At 41.9% G+C, this 20,368-nt stretch overlaps 1 protein-coding gene across 5 annotated transcripts in view; it reads left to right on the plus strand.

Annotated features, from left to right (window-relative positions):
- The window catches only part of ADGRG6 (adhesion G protein-coupled receptor G6), a 634,122-nt gene that overhangs the window by 419,406 nt on the left and 194,348 nt on the right, over window positions 1-20,368 (plus strand). For all 5 annotated transcript variants that reach the window (XM_078648991.1, XM_078648988.1, XM_078648990.1 and 2 more), the window contains 2 exons: window positions 19,037-19,122; window positions 19,837-19,889. In XM_078648991.1, coding sequence (XP_078505117.1) covers window positions 19,037-19,122; window positions 19,837-19,889 — 139 coding nt within the window. The remainder of the gene's footprint in view (window positions 1-19,036; window positions 19,123-19,836; window positions 19,890-20,368) is intronic.

A 20,368-nucleotide genomic window follows, 5' to 3' on the forward strand; every position in this document is an offset into this window, starting at 1 on the left:
ATTATGCTGGATCTGCCAGCAGTTTCATCAGAGCCACCAGCTCAACCTTCGTACCAGGGAAACATCTATAACAACACAGGCATTACAACGTAGTGCTTTTACAATGCAGTCAGCACGACAACTGGAATATTTCCACGAGTTCCATTACAACGCAAGTCATTACAACAACTTGTATTAGGGAATGCAGTGTTGGAGTGGTGTTGGATTTTAAGTCCAACACCTTCCCTACTGATACTCTGACTGAAGATGGAATAGTAATTTAAACTATTCCAAAGGCCAGCGCTTCCCTAAAGCAAGTCGCTGTAATGACTTGCTTTGTAATGGAACTCGTGGTAACGCACCATCATGACAGCGTTTTAAGCCACATGTTGTTTTAGCATGTGTGGCAACAGATGCTATTCTTAGTACCAAAATGAGTACGGAAGCTGGCGTGCACCACCTGGCAGATGGTATTTGTTTCAATAAATGAAGACAGCTATTAATTAACCTCCTTTTCAGTCACTTTTGCCATAAAAGGCGAGTGAGAAACTGGCTAGTAGCTATTCAAGATGGTTGAATGAGCAATTGACCTTTTGAGCAAAGAAATCAACATTTCTTGCATGGTGGGACCGTGACCTAGACACAGAGGAATGTAAGAAACACCTGTGTGGATGCAATGATGTCTATAACTATGTGAAAGATCATAGCCAGGAACAGGTCTGATGGGAAGCCAGACTTGATGAACTAGTTGATAGTTGCTATATCCATTTCACTAACCAGGGTGAATTAAGTACGTAAAGGTGCATGAGATTACAAGGCTTAGAATTCCTACAATTATAATATCACACTGATGAGTACCCAGACTCAAATTAAAGATGAAGTTGATTGACTGCTTGGGAAAAAATGAGAAGAGTGTCCTTCTTATAGTACCAAAGAAGGGATAATTGCACTGTCACAGGCTACTGGGTGGCTCAATTCCTTGACAATCTTAAATATGAGTATTATTCCTGCTTAAAGAAATTGTTTTTTTCCAATCTTTTTCAAGAGTTCTTCTCTGTTCTAACTGCTTCAATATATACTGAGTGACGCGATTTACACAAGCGTACCAGAAATCCGATAGTTGTTATTTCTAATGGGCATTTCCAAGGGAGGCCAAGATTACTGAGGGGTGACTCTTTAATAGTTTCTGTTATAAATTTCACAGGCACTCGTCTGACGTGTGTGTTTGCCACCTCAGAAATGCTAACCTAAAAGCGATTAGATAGTAGTTTGATCAACTTAAAACTGTACAAATTATTTGTGTTACAAAATTGGAATTGAAGAATAATAAATCATTGCAGCGTCTAACCTTGTGAGTAGGAAAGTATATCTATTGGATGAGTTCCAAAATAGAGGAGGAGTCCAAAGGGCCTTTAGTGGTAGGAGAAGAATGTGGGAGCCAACACCCAGAGTATGAGGGCAAAGGAGTCTGTCATGTTGGCTGTTATAATGCTCCCTCCATTGGTTCATGGGACAGTTGCAGGCCAAAGATTAGCTGTGTGTTGTCACTCAGAAAATGAAAGCGAACCTCTGCCTGATGGAGCAAATTTGCTATTGGTAGAATAGTCATATTGAATAATAGGGAGGGCAATATAGAGTCCTGTGTCACACTACAGATAATAATTGTTGGATCAGAAATAAATAGTGGACGAGAAAATGACTGGCTCTGTTCAGTCAGTCAGGATTTCAACAAGTCTGTCTTTGAAATTCAAACTTTTGTTAATCTGGAAATAAGGATGAACTGACTGATGTAAATAAAGGCGACTGATGCTCCTAACAAGTTTAGCACGGTGGTCCTCCAGTATCCTGAGATCTAGCACCACTGCAGCTAATAATGTTGTGCCCTGTCCTATACTGAATTGTGTCTGGTATGCGCCCAGCAGTCCATCTCCCTCTAAAAACTGTTACATTTGAGCACACACTAGTTTTTCAAGTATCTTCCTAAAATAAGTTTAAGTCACAGTCTCTTTTCAGTGAGTGGTATGGGAAGGTACTCTCTCAAGATTGAAGTGGATAAAATAGCATAACAATCATTGCATACATGCAAGTGACCAAGTACACTTCCCAGGGGGCTGCTGTAGCAACAATTATATGGTTTCTATGTAGAAAGCCTTGCAAACAAAGAACAGTAGAGGAAGAAGCGGGTGCAGGGTTTTCCTCTGCTATGTGGGCAGCATCCATCCGCCATTTTGCAGCTGTCATTCTTGCAAGAGTAAATGTTTGTGAATAGCTCGGGTCTCAGGAAAAGGCTGGGACCCTCACAGGTTTTCAAGTACCAAAGAATGGTAATGAGTGGGTCAGGTCAGGCTTTTAGAAGGCACAGGCCATGGAGTTCATTATCCCTGCTTCAGAGGTAGTTTTAGATGCAACACTCGCAGTCGGGGATTCAGTTTTTGTTAGCTGCTTGAGGGCAAAAACCAGGAGAAATTGTGCCAGGGACAATATGCGTGCTCTACATTTGTAGGACTTTGAAAGAAACCCCAAGTACAGGTAAACGAGAAAGTGATTGCAGGAATAATGTTAGCTGGGAAGGTAGACTGCTATATAGTGAACCTACAAACATATGCCAGGAACCAGTAAGAGGCTCATGATTCCCCCAGTAAGAATGAAAGGTACCCCCTCAACACACTATTAAAGGTCTGGGATAAAGGGGGTAAAAACAAACCAATTATACCTGATGCATGGTCCCACTAGATCTGTATTGCTTCACTAAGCGCTACATGAAGCTCACATGGCTAACCACATGAAAACTGCTGTTAAATTCCAAAATATACTCATTATAACACTATTATTTACTTATTTTTTTTATTTTTAAGCCAGGTTGTGATCTACAATTGGCACCAGGTATGCCTGACCCCACTCTTTTACATTCCTCCATCTTTTCTCTCTCTACTGATTAACAGGAGTATGTTACCTTCTCCGTGATCAAGTGGTTCCGGGGACTCCCAATTCGGGGCATTGAGGGATTTTCTTGATAACTGGGATCTGAAAGGTCCTGATGAAAGCTGTGGTGAATTGTTAACTATAGGCACATCTATAAACAGCTGAAACATGTCGAAAACCTGGCAGTAAGGAGGGGTGAAGGAACTCCTAATACTTTCCTGTCACCACCATCCTTCACACTTTTTAATCCTAGTCAGTGGATCTAAGAATACATTATTTTAAAAAAGATACCACTGAACGAGTTTTAATTTTCACTGCACTTTTTCTTTCGGTGATCCCAGGATCCATCATCCATATTGTTTTGATATGTTTTTATTGTCTTCCCTTCCCCTTTGCTCCACCATCGGTGTTGGTCTGCGCAGCTGTGTATTGTAAGCAAGTCAGATGATGAGTCACAATCTTATGAGTGAGGGCAGTATTTTTTCACAAAGCATGTGCCACCTCTCTTAAAGTACCTCACACACACTACTCCTCACTGTGTGCGTTAAAGGTGTGTGACCGCCCACTCCAAGAGTATAAATCATGTTTTATGAAGTCAGATAAAGCTCTTTACCTGTGCAGGGCATGTACAATTACATTTGTGCCCTCAGTGTTATCTTAAAGACTAAGCCTGCCAACCCCTGCATCTCCTCTTAATTATTTAGTATTGTTATGGTTCATGGTATCTGATACCCATGGGTTCCCAGCTGTAATCTTGACTCCTTGTGTTGGCTGTTGAAATTCACCTTTCTTCCTCAAAACAGAAATCAGCCGTTCCTAAATGGGCTCCAGTTTACAGAACCACCATGGACTGAATACAAGTTCATGACTCATAAATGTAACCTACCACAGTTAAAAGATCAGCGTCAGATTCTTGCTTAAGCCAACAACAGAGTATTTTTGACCTCTTAAAGTATTGTAAATACACTGTAAAGTATCAGGTTCAGAGTATAAACAAGGAATTTGCTCTGTACTACAGATGTTACTGCAGCAGAGTAGAGCAACTTCCAATGCATTTGGAGGCCAGGCTTGGGTAAAACCGTAGGGTGAAAAGAGAGTAATAGAAAGAGAGAGAGAGATAACACTGTTTTAAAGCAGATGACACCACCACAGCCTCGGAACTATCGGTCTGCTCTCAACAGTAATGGAGTTCAGATATCCAGGTGGAGTCTGGAGCAAAAAGGCTGAAAAATGAGTACCGTAAGTCTAAGCATTTCTACTGATTCAAACAAACATAATGGATCAATGAACAGCATGATGCTGTGACTAGGCCCTCTAGCTACCTGGAAACTGCCTGATAGCCAAAGTGATAAGTGATGGAGTCAGTCCACACTGGAGCAAGTGAAGACTCAATGATTTCTGGTGTCCTATCCACAGAGTGATAGCTGGAAGGAAAGAAGGGGATAGTGAAAAGCCTTCCTAACCAGAAAGACTGCCCCAACCAAAAAACACCGCAACAGAAGTGCAGAGATGCAAATTCAATTGCAAACCTAATGAAACAAAGGAAAACATACCAATTGCTGTTGCCAGGTACCGATACTCTGGGACTGCAGCTTCTTATCATGTTTATGTTTCTCTTGTCCTGGGAACTTTCCCACATCTAACACCAAGCACTGATGCGCCAACCTCCTCTTTTCCTTAGGCTCCACTGTTGCCTGTTGTTCTGTTTAGAGTGCACATTTCTCCCTTGAACTACCCCTTTCCTTATTGACAGTAAGTTTATCCGTATGCAAGGATGAGTGATCGTTGGATTCCTGACTTTGGACCCGATTTTGAGTTTGACAAACAAGCTACTCTGTTACAATGTGATGGCTATCATGTCTGTCTTATTACATATTTATTATGCATTGTATCCTATGGCATTTGTAATAAGACAGATGGAAAATCCGTAAACCTGTGATGGAGTAACCCATCTGTTCAAACTCTGAACAAGGCCTTTACCATCCTTTATGACTTCCCACAGATAAACAATCCACTGGAAGGACCTTATGTTGGCAATCCAGCTCTTGTAATCCCTAGTGAGACAATCTGTTTACTTTTTTGCCAGTTACTAGCATGGGTGCTTCACATGCTGGCCTTCTAAGACTTTTGTATACACTTTTCAGACAAACTATAACCATGAGGTTTGGTTGGTCTTTGTTGACGTCATGTTGAACCTTTTATGTGCTCAAAACCTTACATGCTGGGTCTCCTTGCATCAAAGTGAGGCATTTTAGATGCTGAAAACTTTCAGTGCTCTGAAACACAATATGCCATACTCATTTTTGCAGAGCCATTTTGGAATAATGGCTTCAGAGAGCCCTAGGGATCAAATTTCCATCTGTCTCAGTGAGTTTACATATGGAAATCACAGTCTGGGAGGTGCTTATTTTCCTTGTTCCTCTCCCATCGCTGTCTTTGTGGTAGCGAAATAGACTTTTTCAGAGAATTCTCATTTCTTGTTTGGGAGTTAGGTTAAACCATAGAGACAACAGTTTTGCCATTTAGAGCATAGAAACACATACTTCAAACCCGTTGCTAAAGGTGCTATGTGCTTGTCAGCATCCACTTTGTAGCGGTAAGAGAATGGTGGCACATAGACTTAGCGGACTGCCTACTGTCTTCTTTTGGAGTGTGCATTTCTATGTTCTGTTCACTGACAACTTGCCTTTGTGAATTGACATAGATGCCAGAACCGCCTGCTTTGTATAATTCACCGATTGGCTACTTCTCCACACCATGGTTTACTTGAAGCTAAATATGGAAGGAGTTTTATAACCAGAGACAGAGCATTCATTAGAAGAGCATACAGAGTACAGCTCAAAGATGTCATATAACTAAGATTGTGCAACACTATAGGAAGAATATAATTCTGTACAAAAGGCATGATGTCATCACATGGTGGCAGAAGACAACGTACATCATTATTGCAGATATCGCCAATCATGGCAGCCTAGGGATAGCGTATTAGATAAGGATGGTATTTGCACCGCTCTGGCTTGGTACAAACTCAGAACTCAGCTATGTCCACTAGTGTGGACCTTTTTCTCAAACTGACGATTAACTCACAAATTCATTAACATTTCATTGACAGTGAAGCAAATTTTACCCCACAGTAACAACAGAGAAGAGTAAGCTTACAAACCATAAGCATTTATTAGCAAATTAGTAAAGTTACAGTCTCAAACTGAGTCAATTAGACATAAATCCAAATTTCACCTGAATACAACATATATGGAGTACAGCATACGGGAAAAAAAACGGCATACATGAATATGATCAAATCAATTTAGTATAAACAAAGTTTCCGTTATTGGAGGCAACATATGGAAATCAAGGCAAACTCTAATTTCCATAAAGGGAACTCTCTAATGCTAGCTAAGGTTGGGGGCATGTCGGAGAAATTCAGAAGCAGCAGGTGTCAGCAAAAGAGCACATAAAGAAGGACCCCAAAAACGTTCCAACTACACTATTAAGCAATATACTTTCGCTCAAGAGTATATCCATTGACAGAAAAGTAAAGAACAATTGGCCTCAGACTTAACTGACAAGGTTCACACCATTAAAACATAAGTTTCGTTCAAATGAAACATTCTTTGGGTTCCCATCGGGCAGGAACCAATCAAAACCCATTGAGCGTACGGTAACTCTGGTGGCTGCAACAGAAAAAGTTTTATGCACAGTGAGCAAAAATAGAATGTTTGTCTCAAACATGGAGGAAGGCACCCAGGCCGATCCACGACAATGTGAAAGTGCACATAAGCTAACTTAAGTTAATCAATCTATAATTCATTCAATTTACTGTACATAAATATAAATCAACATGCAGAATGATGTATTGAAAATGTGTAAATAGTAAATATATCATGCATAAATCATGCAGGTTATGGTTATGCGGGTTACAGATTAACATTTTATTAAACACTAATAAATGATGGTGACTCTGTGTCACCACTAGTTTAGCATATCTAATATATAATACATAAAATGGTCACAATAGCACAAGGGTCTGATTATACCAATTTACATACTTACACACTTTTTTAAATTGAAAGTAGACGTTAGCATAGGGACCCCGAGAAACTTGGTTTGAATTCTTGAGAATTCCAAATGCTGTGTTCAAGAATAAGGGCAAAAGTCTGCAATGACAACATGTTTCCAAAGTAAGAGTGGGTGTGTGGTAACCAAGTCATGTCGGAATAAAGTTAAACTTTACTTTCACTAAGATGCATTTCTGAAGGCAACAGCACCAGTAGAGGGAATCATGGGTAAGTGTATGATATTTCTAGAATAATGGTAGACCCTGGGGTAATAGCCCATGGGAAGTAAACAAAAACAGAATATATTTGGTGCGTGCACATTCACAAATGATTGCTCCTTAGGAAGGAGAATTTGATATCTTGGATTTATTCAGATCTTACAGTACTCTTTAGTGCAGTATAAAGGTTCCACTCTTTATGTACCTCTGTATGGTGACAATGTACCTTAAAGTGTCTGGCCGTCCCTTCCTGAGTATCCCATTTGGCAGAAAATATACTGCAGTTATATTCCCACATTTCATAGGGAACAACTGGTGGATATGCCCTGGGTCATCACATGCGAATGTTACTGGCACTCAGATTGTCTGCACTAGGAAGCGGCGATTGCAGGGAACGCCTGAAAATTGCGTCACACTCTCATGTTGTTTCAAAATAAATGTTCTAAGTTTCGAAAATCTAATTCTGGTCCCTAGTTCATTAACGCGGTTTGAACTGTTTGAATTTTCTGACAAGAACCACATCCAATTCAAAAACATGTTGCTGTGGCTTACTCTTGTAGTATTCCTGACATCCACCTCTGTTCCAGGAGCTCTCTTGGCTAAAGACTGGAATTCTGGAATAAGTCAAGAGTACTAAAAGAGTAAGGCGCATCTAGTCACATCAGTGGTCTAGACTGCTATTAGGAGAATTGTCATTTGATTGGGTGGAGATGTTTGACAGCATTTGTGTACTTCATATTTTGCAGTTGACTTTATGATTGTGTACCTTTAAAATGTGGTGCTGTCCTTAACATATGATGATATTTAAATGAGACTGGAGTAAGTGGTGGGAAAGTACTTTGATGCATGTAAGGTTTTATGCTGTCAAAAAAGTGATCTATAGGTTTTTACTTTCCCTGTTAATAACCAACCATCAGTACCCTCATCTGAACAGCTAACATCAATAAAGGTAAAAGTGATGAGTAAATAACAGATCTCACAAGCAATCACAGCATAGGAGAGTGACAGACTGAGTCAAAGAATAAAGTGAGGGGGGTATTGTTCGCAGAACAGGTTGTATGGTCTTAAGGTAGCACATTGTAAATTTACTTGAGCTATGCTTTTTTGTCCATTAACTTTGTCGGCTTAACGCATTCAGGATTGCAGGGATTCAACGTACCTGCTACGTTTTCAGTCAGAATGAAGAGAAAGTCATTAAACCACGTTCATGACCAAGCGCAGCTGGACAACCATGTAAAAAGAGTCCGAAGCATAGGAATCATCTCAACGCCAATCATCTGGCCAGTGAAACAAAGACCCCTCCTTTTGGAGAAAAGTATAACATCGGAGGATCAAATGATAGAGAGAAACAATATGCACAGCTTGTCTCTTATGCCAACTGCAGCTGTTTTAGCAGTATCTGGGAGGGCAGATTTGGAGGCACTTGTTCCTACTCTAGAAAATGTGAATGCAGAGTACAGCACAGCCCTAAATGTGTCATCCCTTGAACAGTTGGCTTTCTCTGAAGACTATGTAGTTGACATCATCAGAACAGTTCCATCTCATTCTGTCTTCTTGGATACTGCTATGGAAGCTGCCCTGCCTTTGAATGCAGAAGGGGAAGATCACATGCGTGCTGACTCCTCTGGCCATCAAAGATGGAATGATGAATCTAAACTCCTTTCTTTGGAGCGAGGATCCGCTACGCAATCTAACATCGAACCGTCTCAAGAGGTGTCTATTCCCTGGCGCGATACTGCTTACTTCATACAAGCAAATGCACAAGGCACACTGGGCCCGGAGAACAGGCGCAGCCAGGTATCATTAGATCAGCTAACTGCAGAGAGTTTTCAGTTGCGCAAATATTTAGCAGACAGTATTTCATTGAGTCTAAGTGTGCCGCTTCCAGGAATTTTCCCAGAAAGTTCTTCTCTTACCACTGCAGTGAAGGGTGGAATACAGTCTATATCATCAATTTCCTACAAAGGTAGTAATGAAATTAATGCAGAGAAGAAGATTGCGCAACCAGCATCATTTAACCAGTCACTTATGGAGAAAATTGGAGAAACAATCATCCCGAAGGAGTCAGATACTCACACATTACCACTGGAGTACAGCACAGGGGTACCCAGTTTATCATTATGGAACAGTGCGGAATACACACCGTCAACCCCACAACAAGGCAAGCATGTGTTTTCAACAAGAACACTTCCGAGCCAACCGTTGTTGAGTGCCTCGGTAATACCTCATCATGGACTTGTAGAAAGTCCTCCACCCACATTTGCCACCAAAGACACATCTGTTATAGCACAGAATGGCAGAGTACAGGGCACAGCTGTGCCCCATATCTACCACATGGAAGCACAATTAAACCCCTTTATCAGTGTGCAGTGGAAACCCAGTGAGTTGCTTCGAGTTGAGCATGCAAACAACAGAGAAGGTTACCCATCTGTGGATCTTCTTCTCCCCTCTCTGCAGTCAAAAAACTCTGCACCCCATAGTAACTCTTGGGAAACAGAACTTTTCAGTCTGCATGCTCTCACTGAGGTTGGATTTGCTTCCGCACAACAGCATGACATAGAACCATCGGTGCTGTTTTCTAGGGCTTCTCATACAGACTGGAAATACTCTGCTAATGAACAGCATTATTCAGACAGTGAAAACATGTTATCTGCAAGAGCCTCTCTTTTAGATAGTGAGATAGGACAACTTGCAACGTTTGGTACGGGAGGAGCTAAATCACAAACCATGACCATTTCTAGATACCTGGTCCCCACTGCCTTAGACACAGCTGAAGCAGTTACATTCCTGAAAACATTAGATTTTACTGATGGATCACTTTTAGTGGGAAAAAGCACCATTTCACTTGACACCAGTGATTCTTTAAAGCCTACATCTCACACTTCATTTTTTCCTGAGGAACTGTTCCCGAGTCGTCTATCATTACAGTTGCAGAACTCTGCCTCAAGAGCACCAAGCGCACTTCCGGAACCTGATATGGAGTCATTTGAAAATGCAATAATTGTCTCATCTGAGGATAAGCAAATTGTAAAAGGTATGTCTAGAGATCAAGGACACATTCTGTTCCCATCTACACCAGGGTTTCTCGCAGACATCCATAGTCAGTCAAAATGCACTGACATTAATGACCCTGATGGAAGCTGCTTCCAAGAGAAGCTTTTACTTACACCCGTATCCTATTTGGACACCTCGGCGTCAGCTGATCCAGATCTGAAACCTTTTTCAACATTGAGACATCCGAAAAACATTTTTTCCCATCAGGAAAACCTGACTGATATTAATGGAAACAGAAGCAACTTAACTGAAGAAATTCAATTTTCAGGAACCATGACACAATCCAGACCAGGCGACCTGACGGATTCTTTGGAGCCAACCCTCTTATCATATCCCGAAACACTTGAAGGGTTTAGTACAGATATCAACAATTATTTAACAGATTTTGCCTATCCTACAACACCTTTATTAATGAACCATGAACTGGCTACAGATCAAATCTCAACAAGCTTAGAAGTCCCAGAGACAGCAAAGGGATTTCATATCACAACACAACCAGTAAGCAATCACTCAACGATTTCAGTGCCTAACTCACTTAAAACTCTGAATGTAGACCCGATTTCTATGTATTATAATGGTCAAAGTATAAGTGCAATGGGCGTGGGACATTTGAAAAGTACTTCTTTTATGATGAATGATGAAGGTGGTCTGTTGTTAAGTATGCCCCCTGGGGAGCAAGGTACCTATTCGTTTGGTCATGATGAAGGGTCTGGCCAGCATCACTTCTCCCTGGAAACTGAACTACCATATTCTAGGTATACCTCTGACGAAGACTATGGACATGTTCTTGAGCCGACCGGTAGCAGCATTGATGCCGTTTCTCTAAAATCAGAGCAGATTAAGCAACTAGGTTCAGCCTCTCCTGCATCCAGTGGAGATATGAGGGGAAATAGTTTAAGCTACTTGTCAACAGCTGAATCAACCCTGTTTTCATCCCAAGGAAAGGAATCTCCAAAAAATGACAAGCATTCATACACCACTCTCGGAGATGACAGCTTCAGCCGTACTTTGTCTCCCGGAACAGATCAACATCAAGATGCCAGTAAACATTTGGATCCACTTGTCCGACCCTCCGTTGTTGTACCCTGTACATGTGATCCTTCTACAGGTTCTAACTGCCTTTGCAGACCTAGCGGCAAGTCCAGTATGTTAAGATGTTAGTGTACAATGATGTAGATAGTCCTGCTTTTTATAGAACTAGATTTACTGTTGAATGATTGCTTAGAAGTAGAAGTAGTATGTATAGGCAATTAGAAGCCCATAACAAAGTAAATTGATTAGATTATTTTTATAATATTATACCGTAACTAGTATTAGACTATAGACTCCAGTATCTACCAAACCCTGTTATCTAGCTCAAGTATCTCAAAGGAGAATGCTGCATGGAAACACATAGAGGTGAAAACGTAGAAGTCAATACTTTGATGATTTTCACAAATCTATGTATTAATGCATGCAAGATGCCTTTTATCTGTATTCAATTTGCTCTGCTAAATCCATTTTACAAGATGGTGCCTGTGGATTCTCTTGATGCCATGAATAAACACAGCCCATCAAATATATATAGAGCAGATATTCAGATGCTATATTTGTTCAGACTGCTCATCTAAACTTTCTTCTGCTCAGATCCAGAAAAATAGATAACTCAGGTTAGACTTCTATAGACATTTTCAAGACACATAAAACAGACACACTATCAGGATATTTATCTTAAAATACAAAGTACCCACATCTTACAACCTAGGAACACATTTTTCATCCAAGACGTGGGGTGGACCACACAGTAGCTTAGTATTATCAAACCGTACTGGAAAGATAATCCTCACCTCTGTGTTTTTAATAGAATCCTTCGCAATAGAGAATACTTTTTTTTCTAGTTCTGGACCAGTGGTGAGGATGATAGTTTTTCAAAGTTTTTCCACTTATAGAGAAGCAGCATCTACTACTGCTTTTAAATAGAACTGCTTAATGGTAAAAATCTATTGACTATTTGGCCAAACAACTTTATATCCTCCAGATTACTTCCGACTAAAAAAGCCTTAGGGAGTCATGGAGCCCTTCACCCCTTACCTTACCCAATGAACCCACCTCACTAGGGTTGGTGATAACCGGGGCTCAAGATTTCTATACCGAGGTCACCGTTTCAAATTCTTTACCAAGTCTCGGAATAGGAAATTGAATTGGTTTAAGAATTTTGCTCACTTAGCAATGGTGAAGTTGACCCCTTTTGGGGTGACAAGTACAATGCCCAACATCTCATCTGACACCCTTCTGCATGACACTAAATCATGGGTAACAAAACCAACAGCTCATTCTTAGAGAGACCATCATTTGACATCCTGTTAAAAGCAGATGTAAAACACTGTTCAAATCCTTCACTTGGAAGTACGTACTTTTGAGTGACAGTGAGTCTCCCTCCCTTAAATTTCTCATCTAATGTTGGTCCCACACAGGTGATCCATCTAACAGAAACTGACCCTTGAAAATAATGGACTTAAAAAATGTATTGTATTTCAATCTAATCTTTTCTCGGACAGTTCTGACTGCAAAGGAGCCCGCTTTGAGTTGCAGATATTTACTGTGAAGGTTCAGCTCCACTCCTGACCATGCATCATCTGTAGCAACATCCACAGAATGCTTTCAAAACTAGACAGCTGCCATCCACTTCAGTAGCAAGATCTGGAGTCGCACCAAAAATATCACTGCCATTTCAGACTACCATGTGATCCAACCAATATTAATTTTCTCTCCTATGTTCTTCTGTCAGGATTATCCATTCTGAATGGGCAAGGTCCTTGCTCAGATGCACCACCTTCTGCCAATGCCACCAAATGTTTTAAGGAAATGTTGCTTTTTTATTATTATTTTTTTTTATAGACCTTTATTTAAAATCAATGCAAAATCAAGAACACAGTATAGGGCCTACAACCTCTAGGGTCGGCCGCTGCAATAGTATGTTTCCTTCAGCTAATTCGTTAGTACACAGCCATAAGGCCGACAACCCTGAGGTCCGGCGGCGTATCTTAGCACTTTAACATCCGTTGCAATCTGTGTCGTGTCTAACAATTTTAAGGTCTATCGTTTTTTAGATTTTTGTGTCATGAACCAAAACTTTAACTGTGGTCAAGATGAATCATCACACACATCGAGAAGCATTATGCCTGCGTCTACCCACTGATTAGATCCATATTTATACAGTGATGTAGCTATGGGGTATGTCCTAGTTCTGGTGTTTCCCCGCTTCTCCCCATTTGCCTACACTCCCATCCCATCTCTCCCTAGTCTCCTTCGTCTTCCTCGTCTGAGCCCATGTTGTCCTCTTCTGGCAAGGGATCACATAAATCTCCCCTGTAAACATTCCATGCTGACCATACTTTATTCAATTTACGCGGGCAGGCCCTAAGGACATAAACTGCCCTCTCCGTGAACATTAATACGTCCATATTCTTGCTCCACAGCGACACTGTGGGCAATTCTGATGCGCCCCACCTCTGTGCGATGTCTCTTTTGGCCACCATGAATGCCAAAGTGGCCCATATGCGGCCATATCTAGATAAGTCATTCGGTTCCCAGATATTTAGTAGACACTTACGCGGTTCTGGGAGTAGGGAGACCTGAAGTGTCTGTGAGACAGTGCGCATCACTTGTCGCCAATACTCTATTATGTGCGCGCAATCCCAAAGCGTGTGGAATAGTGTACCCTCTTCCCCGCAGCCACGAAGACAGAATGGGTGTGGCGCCCTGCGTAACTTATGGAGCAGGTGTCTGGTGTAGAAAATGCGGTGTAGGATTTTCAGTTGCACTAATCTAAATTTCGCTGAGATGCCCACTTCCTTCGGGGATGCCAACGCCTCATTCCACTCTGTGTCATCGACCTCTCCAATGTCTCCCACCCATTTCTCCCGCAGTGCCAGTGTGGGGTCCGCTAGATTGTTAATTAATTTCCTATATGTGAGGGATGTTGCACCCTGCTGCATATAATCAGTAAGTAGCCTGTCTTCTAGTGGTGAGGAATCTGGGACCTCGGTGTCAGCTGGTATCGCTTGCAGCAAAGCGTGCCTGATCTGTATGTATCTATATGTTTCGTTCAGGCCCAAACCATATTGTTGTTGGAGCTGGGCGAACGGAATCACAGTGTCCTTTTCCCACAAATCTCCCACCGTGGAGATACCAATGCTATCCCATTGTGCAAACCCTTTACTGTGTCGCAGGTGTCCTAGTGCTTTCGTGTCCCAGAGAGGGGTGAGTTTAGTGATCTTTCCCTTCCATCCCAACGTCGCCTGAGCCGTGTGCCATAAAGTGGCTGTATGTCTTGTGGGTCCTATCAATAGTACAGTTGTAAGCTCGGTAGGGCAATGCCCCCATCGTACCAGCTTCTGGTCAGCTTGATATGGGCAATACGTGCCGGCCGATTACTCCACAGTAAGTTGGAGACTAATGCCGTGACCTGTTGGAAATAGCGTGGAGCGACCGGATATGGTGTATTTTCCAGGACGTATAGGAATCTCGGAAGCGCCTATCATTTTGTAGAGGGCCGCTCTTCCGAGGAGGGTCAGTGGCAGGGCCGCCCAGTGCCTCACGTCTGCTCGGAGACGTTCCAGGGGAGGCCCAAGATTTTTCCGGAAGAAGTCCGAAGCGTTCTCAGTGATATGGATGCCGAGATACTTAAAGGAGTCCGACGTCAGCGTAAGCGTGCAGTCCTCTGCGAGTACGGGGTTCGGCCCCCTCAAGATATAGATCACTGATTTCGACCAGTTTAACGTGTAGCCCGACACTTTCCTATGTGTGTCACAGAGGGTAAGCAGCACCGGGATGCCCCTCTCGGGATCCGTTAAATAAATCAGCATATCGTCCGCGTAGAGTGACACCCGGTCCTCCCATCACTCCTTCCAGCTGATTGGAAATGTTGCTTTTTAACATAAACTTCCTAAACTCTGTGCTGATGTTTGTCATAGTGATCTGTTAAAGCTTCAATGTCACTGACTTTATCATAAACTAGAAAGTTCAAGGATCACTTGATGGTCAGTTCTGACTTATCAGCATTTAATACAAAAGCCTAAGTCCTGAAGAAGGTATGCCACTTGGACAAACTGTTTCTGCTGCATCTGTTGCTCCTGGCAAGTAAAAAGGATATCATCCAGGTGTACTATAAAGCCATAGTCTCCTTATCCTTAGGAACTCCACCACTTGCTCCATCAGTTCTGCAAAACAGAATGGAGATGAGGAAAGTTTGAAAACAAGGGATCTGAAAATTAACACCTGCCCTCTCCAGGAAAATTGTACAAACCTATTGTGAGGAGCAAGAATAGGTACCTTCAGGTAGGAGGATTCTGGACCAGATGAAATATTTGGTCACCCTCCAGAAGGATTTCCCTAAGAAGATGGATGTCGATTAAACTTGATATGTATTTAAATCCACCACATGTTCAACTCCCAGATTTTTCATCAGGTCTAGCTGATATTCTTTGTGTTTCTTTTCCGCCAGAAATAAGTTGCTCAAGAAAGCACTGGAGTGTAAAACTGCCCTGACTTTTGCCCCTTTGACCTCAAACTCTGCTACCTTTTGTCTATAAAGGAGTGCTTGTCCTCTGAAAACATCATCAAAGGTAGAAATTTCACCGCCTGTCTCAGTGGTGGGGGTCATACAATTCTGTGTGGAATCTTGTTATAAGCTCAAGCACTCAAGAGCCCCAAATCAGTAGACGCCAGTTCAGAACTAATTTAGCCAACCATCCCCTCAGTCATACTCAGGAAAACTGGATTCTTCTTCCCTGAGTATTGTGTGGCATTGTTCCCTTAGAACCCTCAGTAGTTGCCCCTGCAGCCAAAGTCTGTTTTGACTCTGGATGTAAAAAAGCCAATCAATCACATCTAAAATGCTTCTGATTTCAACTATAGGAACCCTAACCTCTCCTGGAGCCTTAGTTTACCGCCCCACAGGCGGAGTATCCCCTGCTATGACCGGCCACTATAAAAAATTGAACTAAAGACCTTTTGATCATAAATTGAACCTTATCCAAAGAAGTACATGTGCTAACAAACGTATCCAACTCTTTAATGAAAGGGTTGCCAAAGCATGGGGTTCATATTGATGAACAGCAAATTACATCTTTCTGTTGAAATTGGACGATTTATGTTTCACTACACGCAAATGTGTATGCTGGCCTTTTTAAGAAGCTTGTCTCGGGAAATGATGGTACCGGGCTCTTTAGCCTTCTCTGCCATAGCTAAAATCTTTGTAAAGGGTGGTGAAACATCTAAGATTTTGTCTTGGCAAGACCACCAAGAACGTCTAATCCCCTTCTTAGTATTCCTGGTGAATTTGGCCTTGGAGGTCACATCTTCAAATGTATCTCTATTTCCCAGTCTTAAGATCTAGTGTAGTAGTAGGTATCAGCAAGTGTGTACACCCCTCCCCTTTGTTGCATTTTATCCCATACAGTTCCAATGGGAAAACCTGATACTCCAACCTACTTTACAGACTGCCACTTGGGGTGCAGCACCACTGCTAGCCAGAATCAGGTTCAGCCTCACACGAGAATTTCTTGTCATCTGACTTCTCATCTGCCATAAGAGGTTTCTTCTCTGTTGGAGGACCTTCTTTAGATAAACTGAGTTGCCACATGAACCAAATTCTACAATCTCCTGGACTGAGGGTATGGGATGCATCCTCTGGCCTTTTAGAAGGCTGTCCTCTTTTAGAAATTGATGGCATCTAAATGCTCTGGGGGATTCCTCTTTCTCTTGGGTTTCACATTCAGCATGAGTTCATAAGTACTCCGATAGCTAAGGACTATTGGATCCCAAAACTCGTCTCCCTTCAGGGGGAAGGGCTCAATGCTAAGGGTGCCAGTTTCTGCAGCTGTGCACATAATGTTTTTAGGGTGTCAAATATAGCCCATTGCACAAAGGAATCGATGGCGTAAGGAAATTCTTTGCTCTTCCGCTAGCATCTCACCTTGTGAACAAATCACTGCCTATGTCTTTGTGCCATACTAATATCACACTGCCCACAAGGTACAATGGATTCCCTGCCCAACAGTTGACTTGTACCACTGGCAGTAAATGGCCATGGGTGGTTCTCCTAATAGTCAAGGTCAAAATAACATTCTCATGCACAGTGATCTTAATTTTGGGACTTAGCACCAATCACCTTGACGGTATCCCCAACCTTTCACTTTGTAGCTGGTACCATGTCTGTTGACCTGGAAATGAGATCGGCTGCACTCCAGGTGATTGCACGCAACCCCTTTACCCCTTGCACATGGTGGTGCACCAAGCTTACAGTCGTTGTGAACTGCACCATGCAGGTTTTCCTCACCTGACAGCAATTCTCAGAGTACCTGCTGAGGACCTGATGAGAAAAGATTGCCAAGAACATGGCTCTGCAATGAGCAGTCTTGATGGGCACCGTAGTCTGTGGGACTACCACTCTGGCCTCCGGCTGTGAACAAAAGGCACCAGAAGTTGTAGAGCCAGATAAGATAAAATAGAATGACAAATGCCCAGGGAGACAGGGGAGTTGTTTGTTAGAATCTCTCATCACTCCCACAATTGAGAAAAATGTCTGTAGCTACCGAGCAACAGGAAAAAGAGTTTGATAGGGACAAGCTTCTGCATTTTGAGGACATTTAAGGATTGTGATTGGCTCTGTTGGTCACATGTTACAGTTCTAATCTCACCATCTGTGGGGAAGGTATTTTTGATAAAGCATAATTATCACCTCTGGTCAAGACTTAGAATTGTTTCCTATGATAGTAAGTTGCCAAAAGTTGTCTGTTCACATTCTTTTCCATTTGGACTGGCGGCATGGTATTTATTCATATTACTTTTGCTTTGGAATGCCTACATTTATGGCATTAGGCTGTTGGATTAATTCAACTGGCCAGACCAGGTTGTTCCACTAATCCAAGCGAACAAACCATTTCACTCATCATAATTCTTCATCTAATCTGTTTTTCCATCAAGAGAAGTCAAAGGATTTGCCATTGATTGAGGTACCCATAGCTTTTATGTAGAGATGCCCTAGAATAGCAAGACATCATATATATTCTACTAGATTCCTACAATGCGCTAGCCTTTACTAACACTGTTTTGTGTCTACATTTGTAGGAGGGGGAGTAGAGGGATCCATTCTAATGCATCTTCCTTTAATTTGGCGAATTATCTTGAAAACTATACAACTTGTAGATTTTTGTTAAACACCTGGAACAAGCAAGCTCAAAGCAGGTTGCATTGTGTGACCTACATACATCCCTTTGGCACCGGGGGGGGGGGGGGGGTATATTAAAGAGATCTAAGAAAGCTTCTAAATTTAAGACGTCCGGCAAAAATGTCTCCTAGTTCAGCATGGGTGACGGAGATGCAAAGGATCCTTTTTTGAAGTTCCTCAGTCTCTTCACTTGGAGTGCCAACACGTAAAGCCTTCAGCATTGTCTTTTGCTGCATGAAGATGTGGTGATTTTAATCAATCAGCCACAGTCATAAGGAAATTGAATTACTATTAAACAAACAGGAATAATTTTTTATTCAGAGTTTCCTGATTGGCGCAACTTCACACATTAGTCGCTTATGGCCATAAACCAACAATTTCCTAAAAGGCTGCCATAAAAAATATGTACACATAGACCTATGAATTGATCAAATTTATATCAATGGATCCGCTTTGGGTTTGTGTGCTTGCAGGTATTCCGAGCGCAATCGGCATAGTTCACCTAGTGATCCCCTATACTGTATATGTATAACACAGTATTCTATGTATAATATCAAAGCATTCGATGTGTAAATGATGCCTTTGCTTAACAGGTGGGATCTTCTACCGCATTTCTTTAACTGTTTTCAAACTTAATCTGGATTCAGACGCAGAGGTACAGAACAAGGTGTCAGAGTGGGTAAGTATGAGTTGTGAGTATGTTCTCATCACACTCCTGTGTATTACTGACATATGTAAAAACAGGAATTTTGTATCGGCTTGTGCATGTTCATGAATGCCTGCCAATGCAGATTCAATGAGTAGGTTCTACACCAGCAAGGCTTTCAGTGAAGGTGGTCATGTCTGTACTAGTCGGATACAGGTTGTTGTTCCTTGTCTTAAGTCCTTGCAACTTCACCTTTACTAGCAATGTAACCAATATCCACTTGAAGTTTCCATCCCAGCAGTTGTATCGTGTAGACTTTTTTTTACACCACCTAGGCAGGAATCAGCCATTTCAGCCTCAGCATAGCATGTATGTCAACAACAGTCCCAGTGTGTCTGTGAAAGTGAGGGACTAGTAACATCCGTGTGCAGAGATATGTGGGACCTTCAATGCCACAATTTGTTGCCTGTGGAAATAAGCTCTAGTGCAATGATTTGCCATTTTGTACTCCCCAACAGCGTGGACATTTAAAGCTGTTTGTTGCACTGCGGTGTCCCCTTGTACCCTCTTGTGGCATGGTAAGTTAGATGACTACAGCGGCCTTAATGTAGTACGAGTCCTGCAACCAGGGGAAGAATAAAGAAGCTGTGCGTCCCTCCACGCTCTTTGTGTGTGTGCTTGTGTCTCTGCGTTTCAACACACTAACTGTAAGGCTTACTCTTGACTCTAATTTCTTTCATTTTTTAGCTGAATGGAACATTTCAAAACTGGAATTACTCTGTGTTTGTGGTAAATGTCAGGTACGTAATCAATTGATAAGCATGCATATGTCTATTTTTCTTCTGGGGTGTGGTCCGTAATTAATACTCATAAAAAAAAAGAATAATTGTTTGGTAAAAAGCGAGAGAAGTGAAAGGTGAAACTAAGAAAGGCAACCAATGATCGAAAACGGACAGTGGTATATTGGTAGCATCAAGAGGTGGAAGTAGGACCTCAATATTAAGGTTTTGGATGATTGGAAATTCAGCTGTGAACTGAACTTTTAGCGTAGGCTGGGCACAGAGATGGGAAAGATAGCTTTTTCTGCCTTCCTCCGCTGGCCTGTTCTACTCAAGATCATGAGGTAGCAGGTCGTATCAGATCCTGGATCATTGTGCAGCATTCAGTATCTTAATCCTAAAAGCTTTTAAGGGACTCAGCAGTGACTGGACTAAATTGGGTGAACAAACATAATCCAATTTCACGCAAGTGAGACCATTACTAGTGTCACACCACCCTG

Source organism: Lissotriton helveticus, chromosome 6 (assembly GCF_964261635.1).
Source record: "Lissotriton helveticus chromosome 6, aLisHel1.1, whole genome shotgun sequence".
Classification (NCBI taxonomy): domain Eukaryota; kingdom Metazoa; phylum Chordata; class Amphibia; order Caudata; family Salamandridae; genus Lissotriton; species Lissotriton helveticus.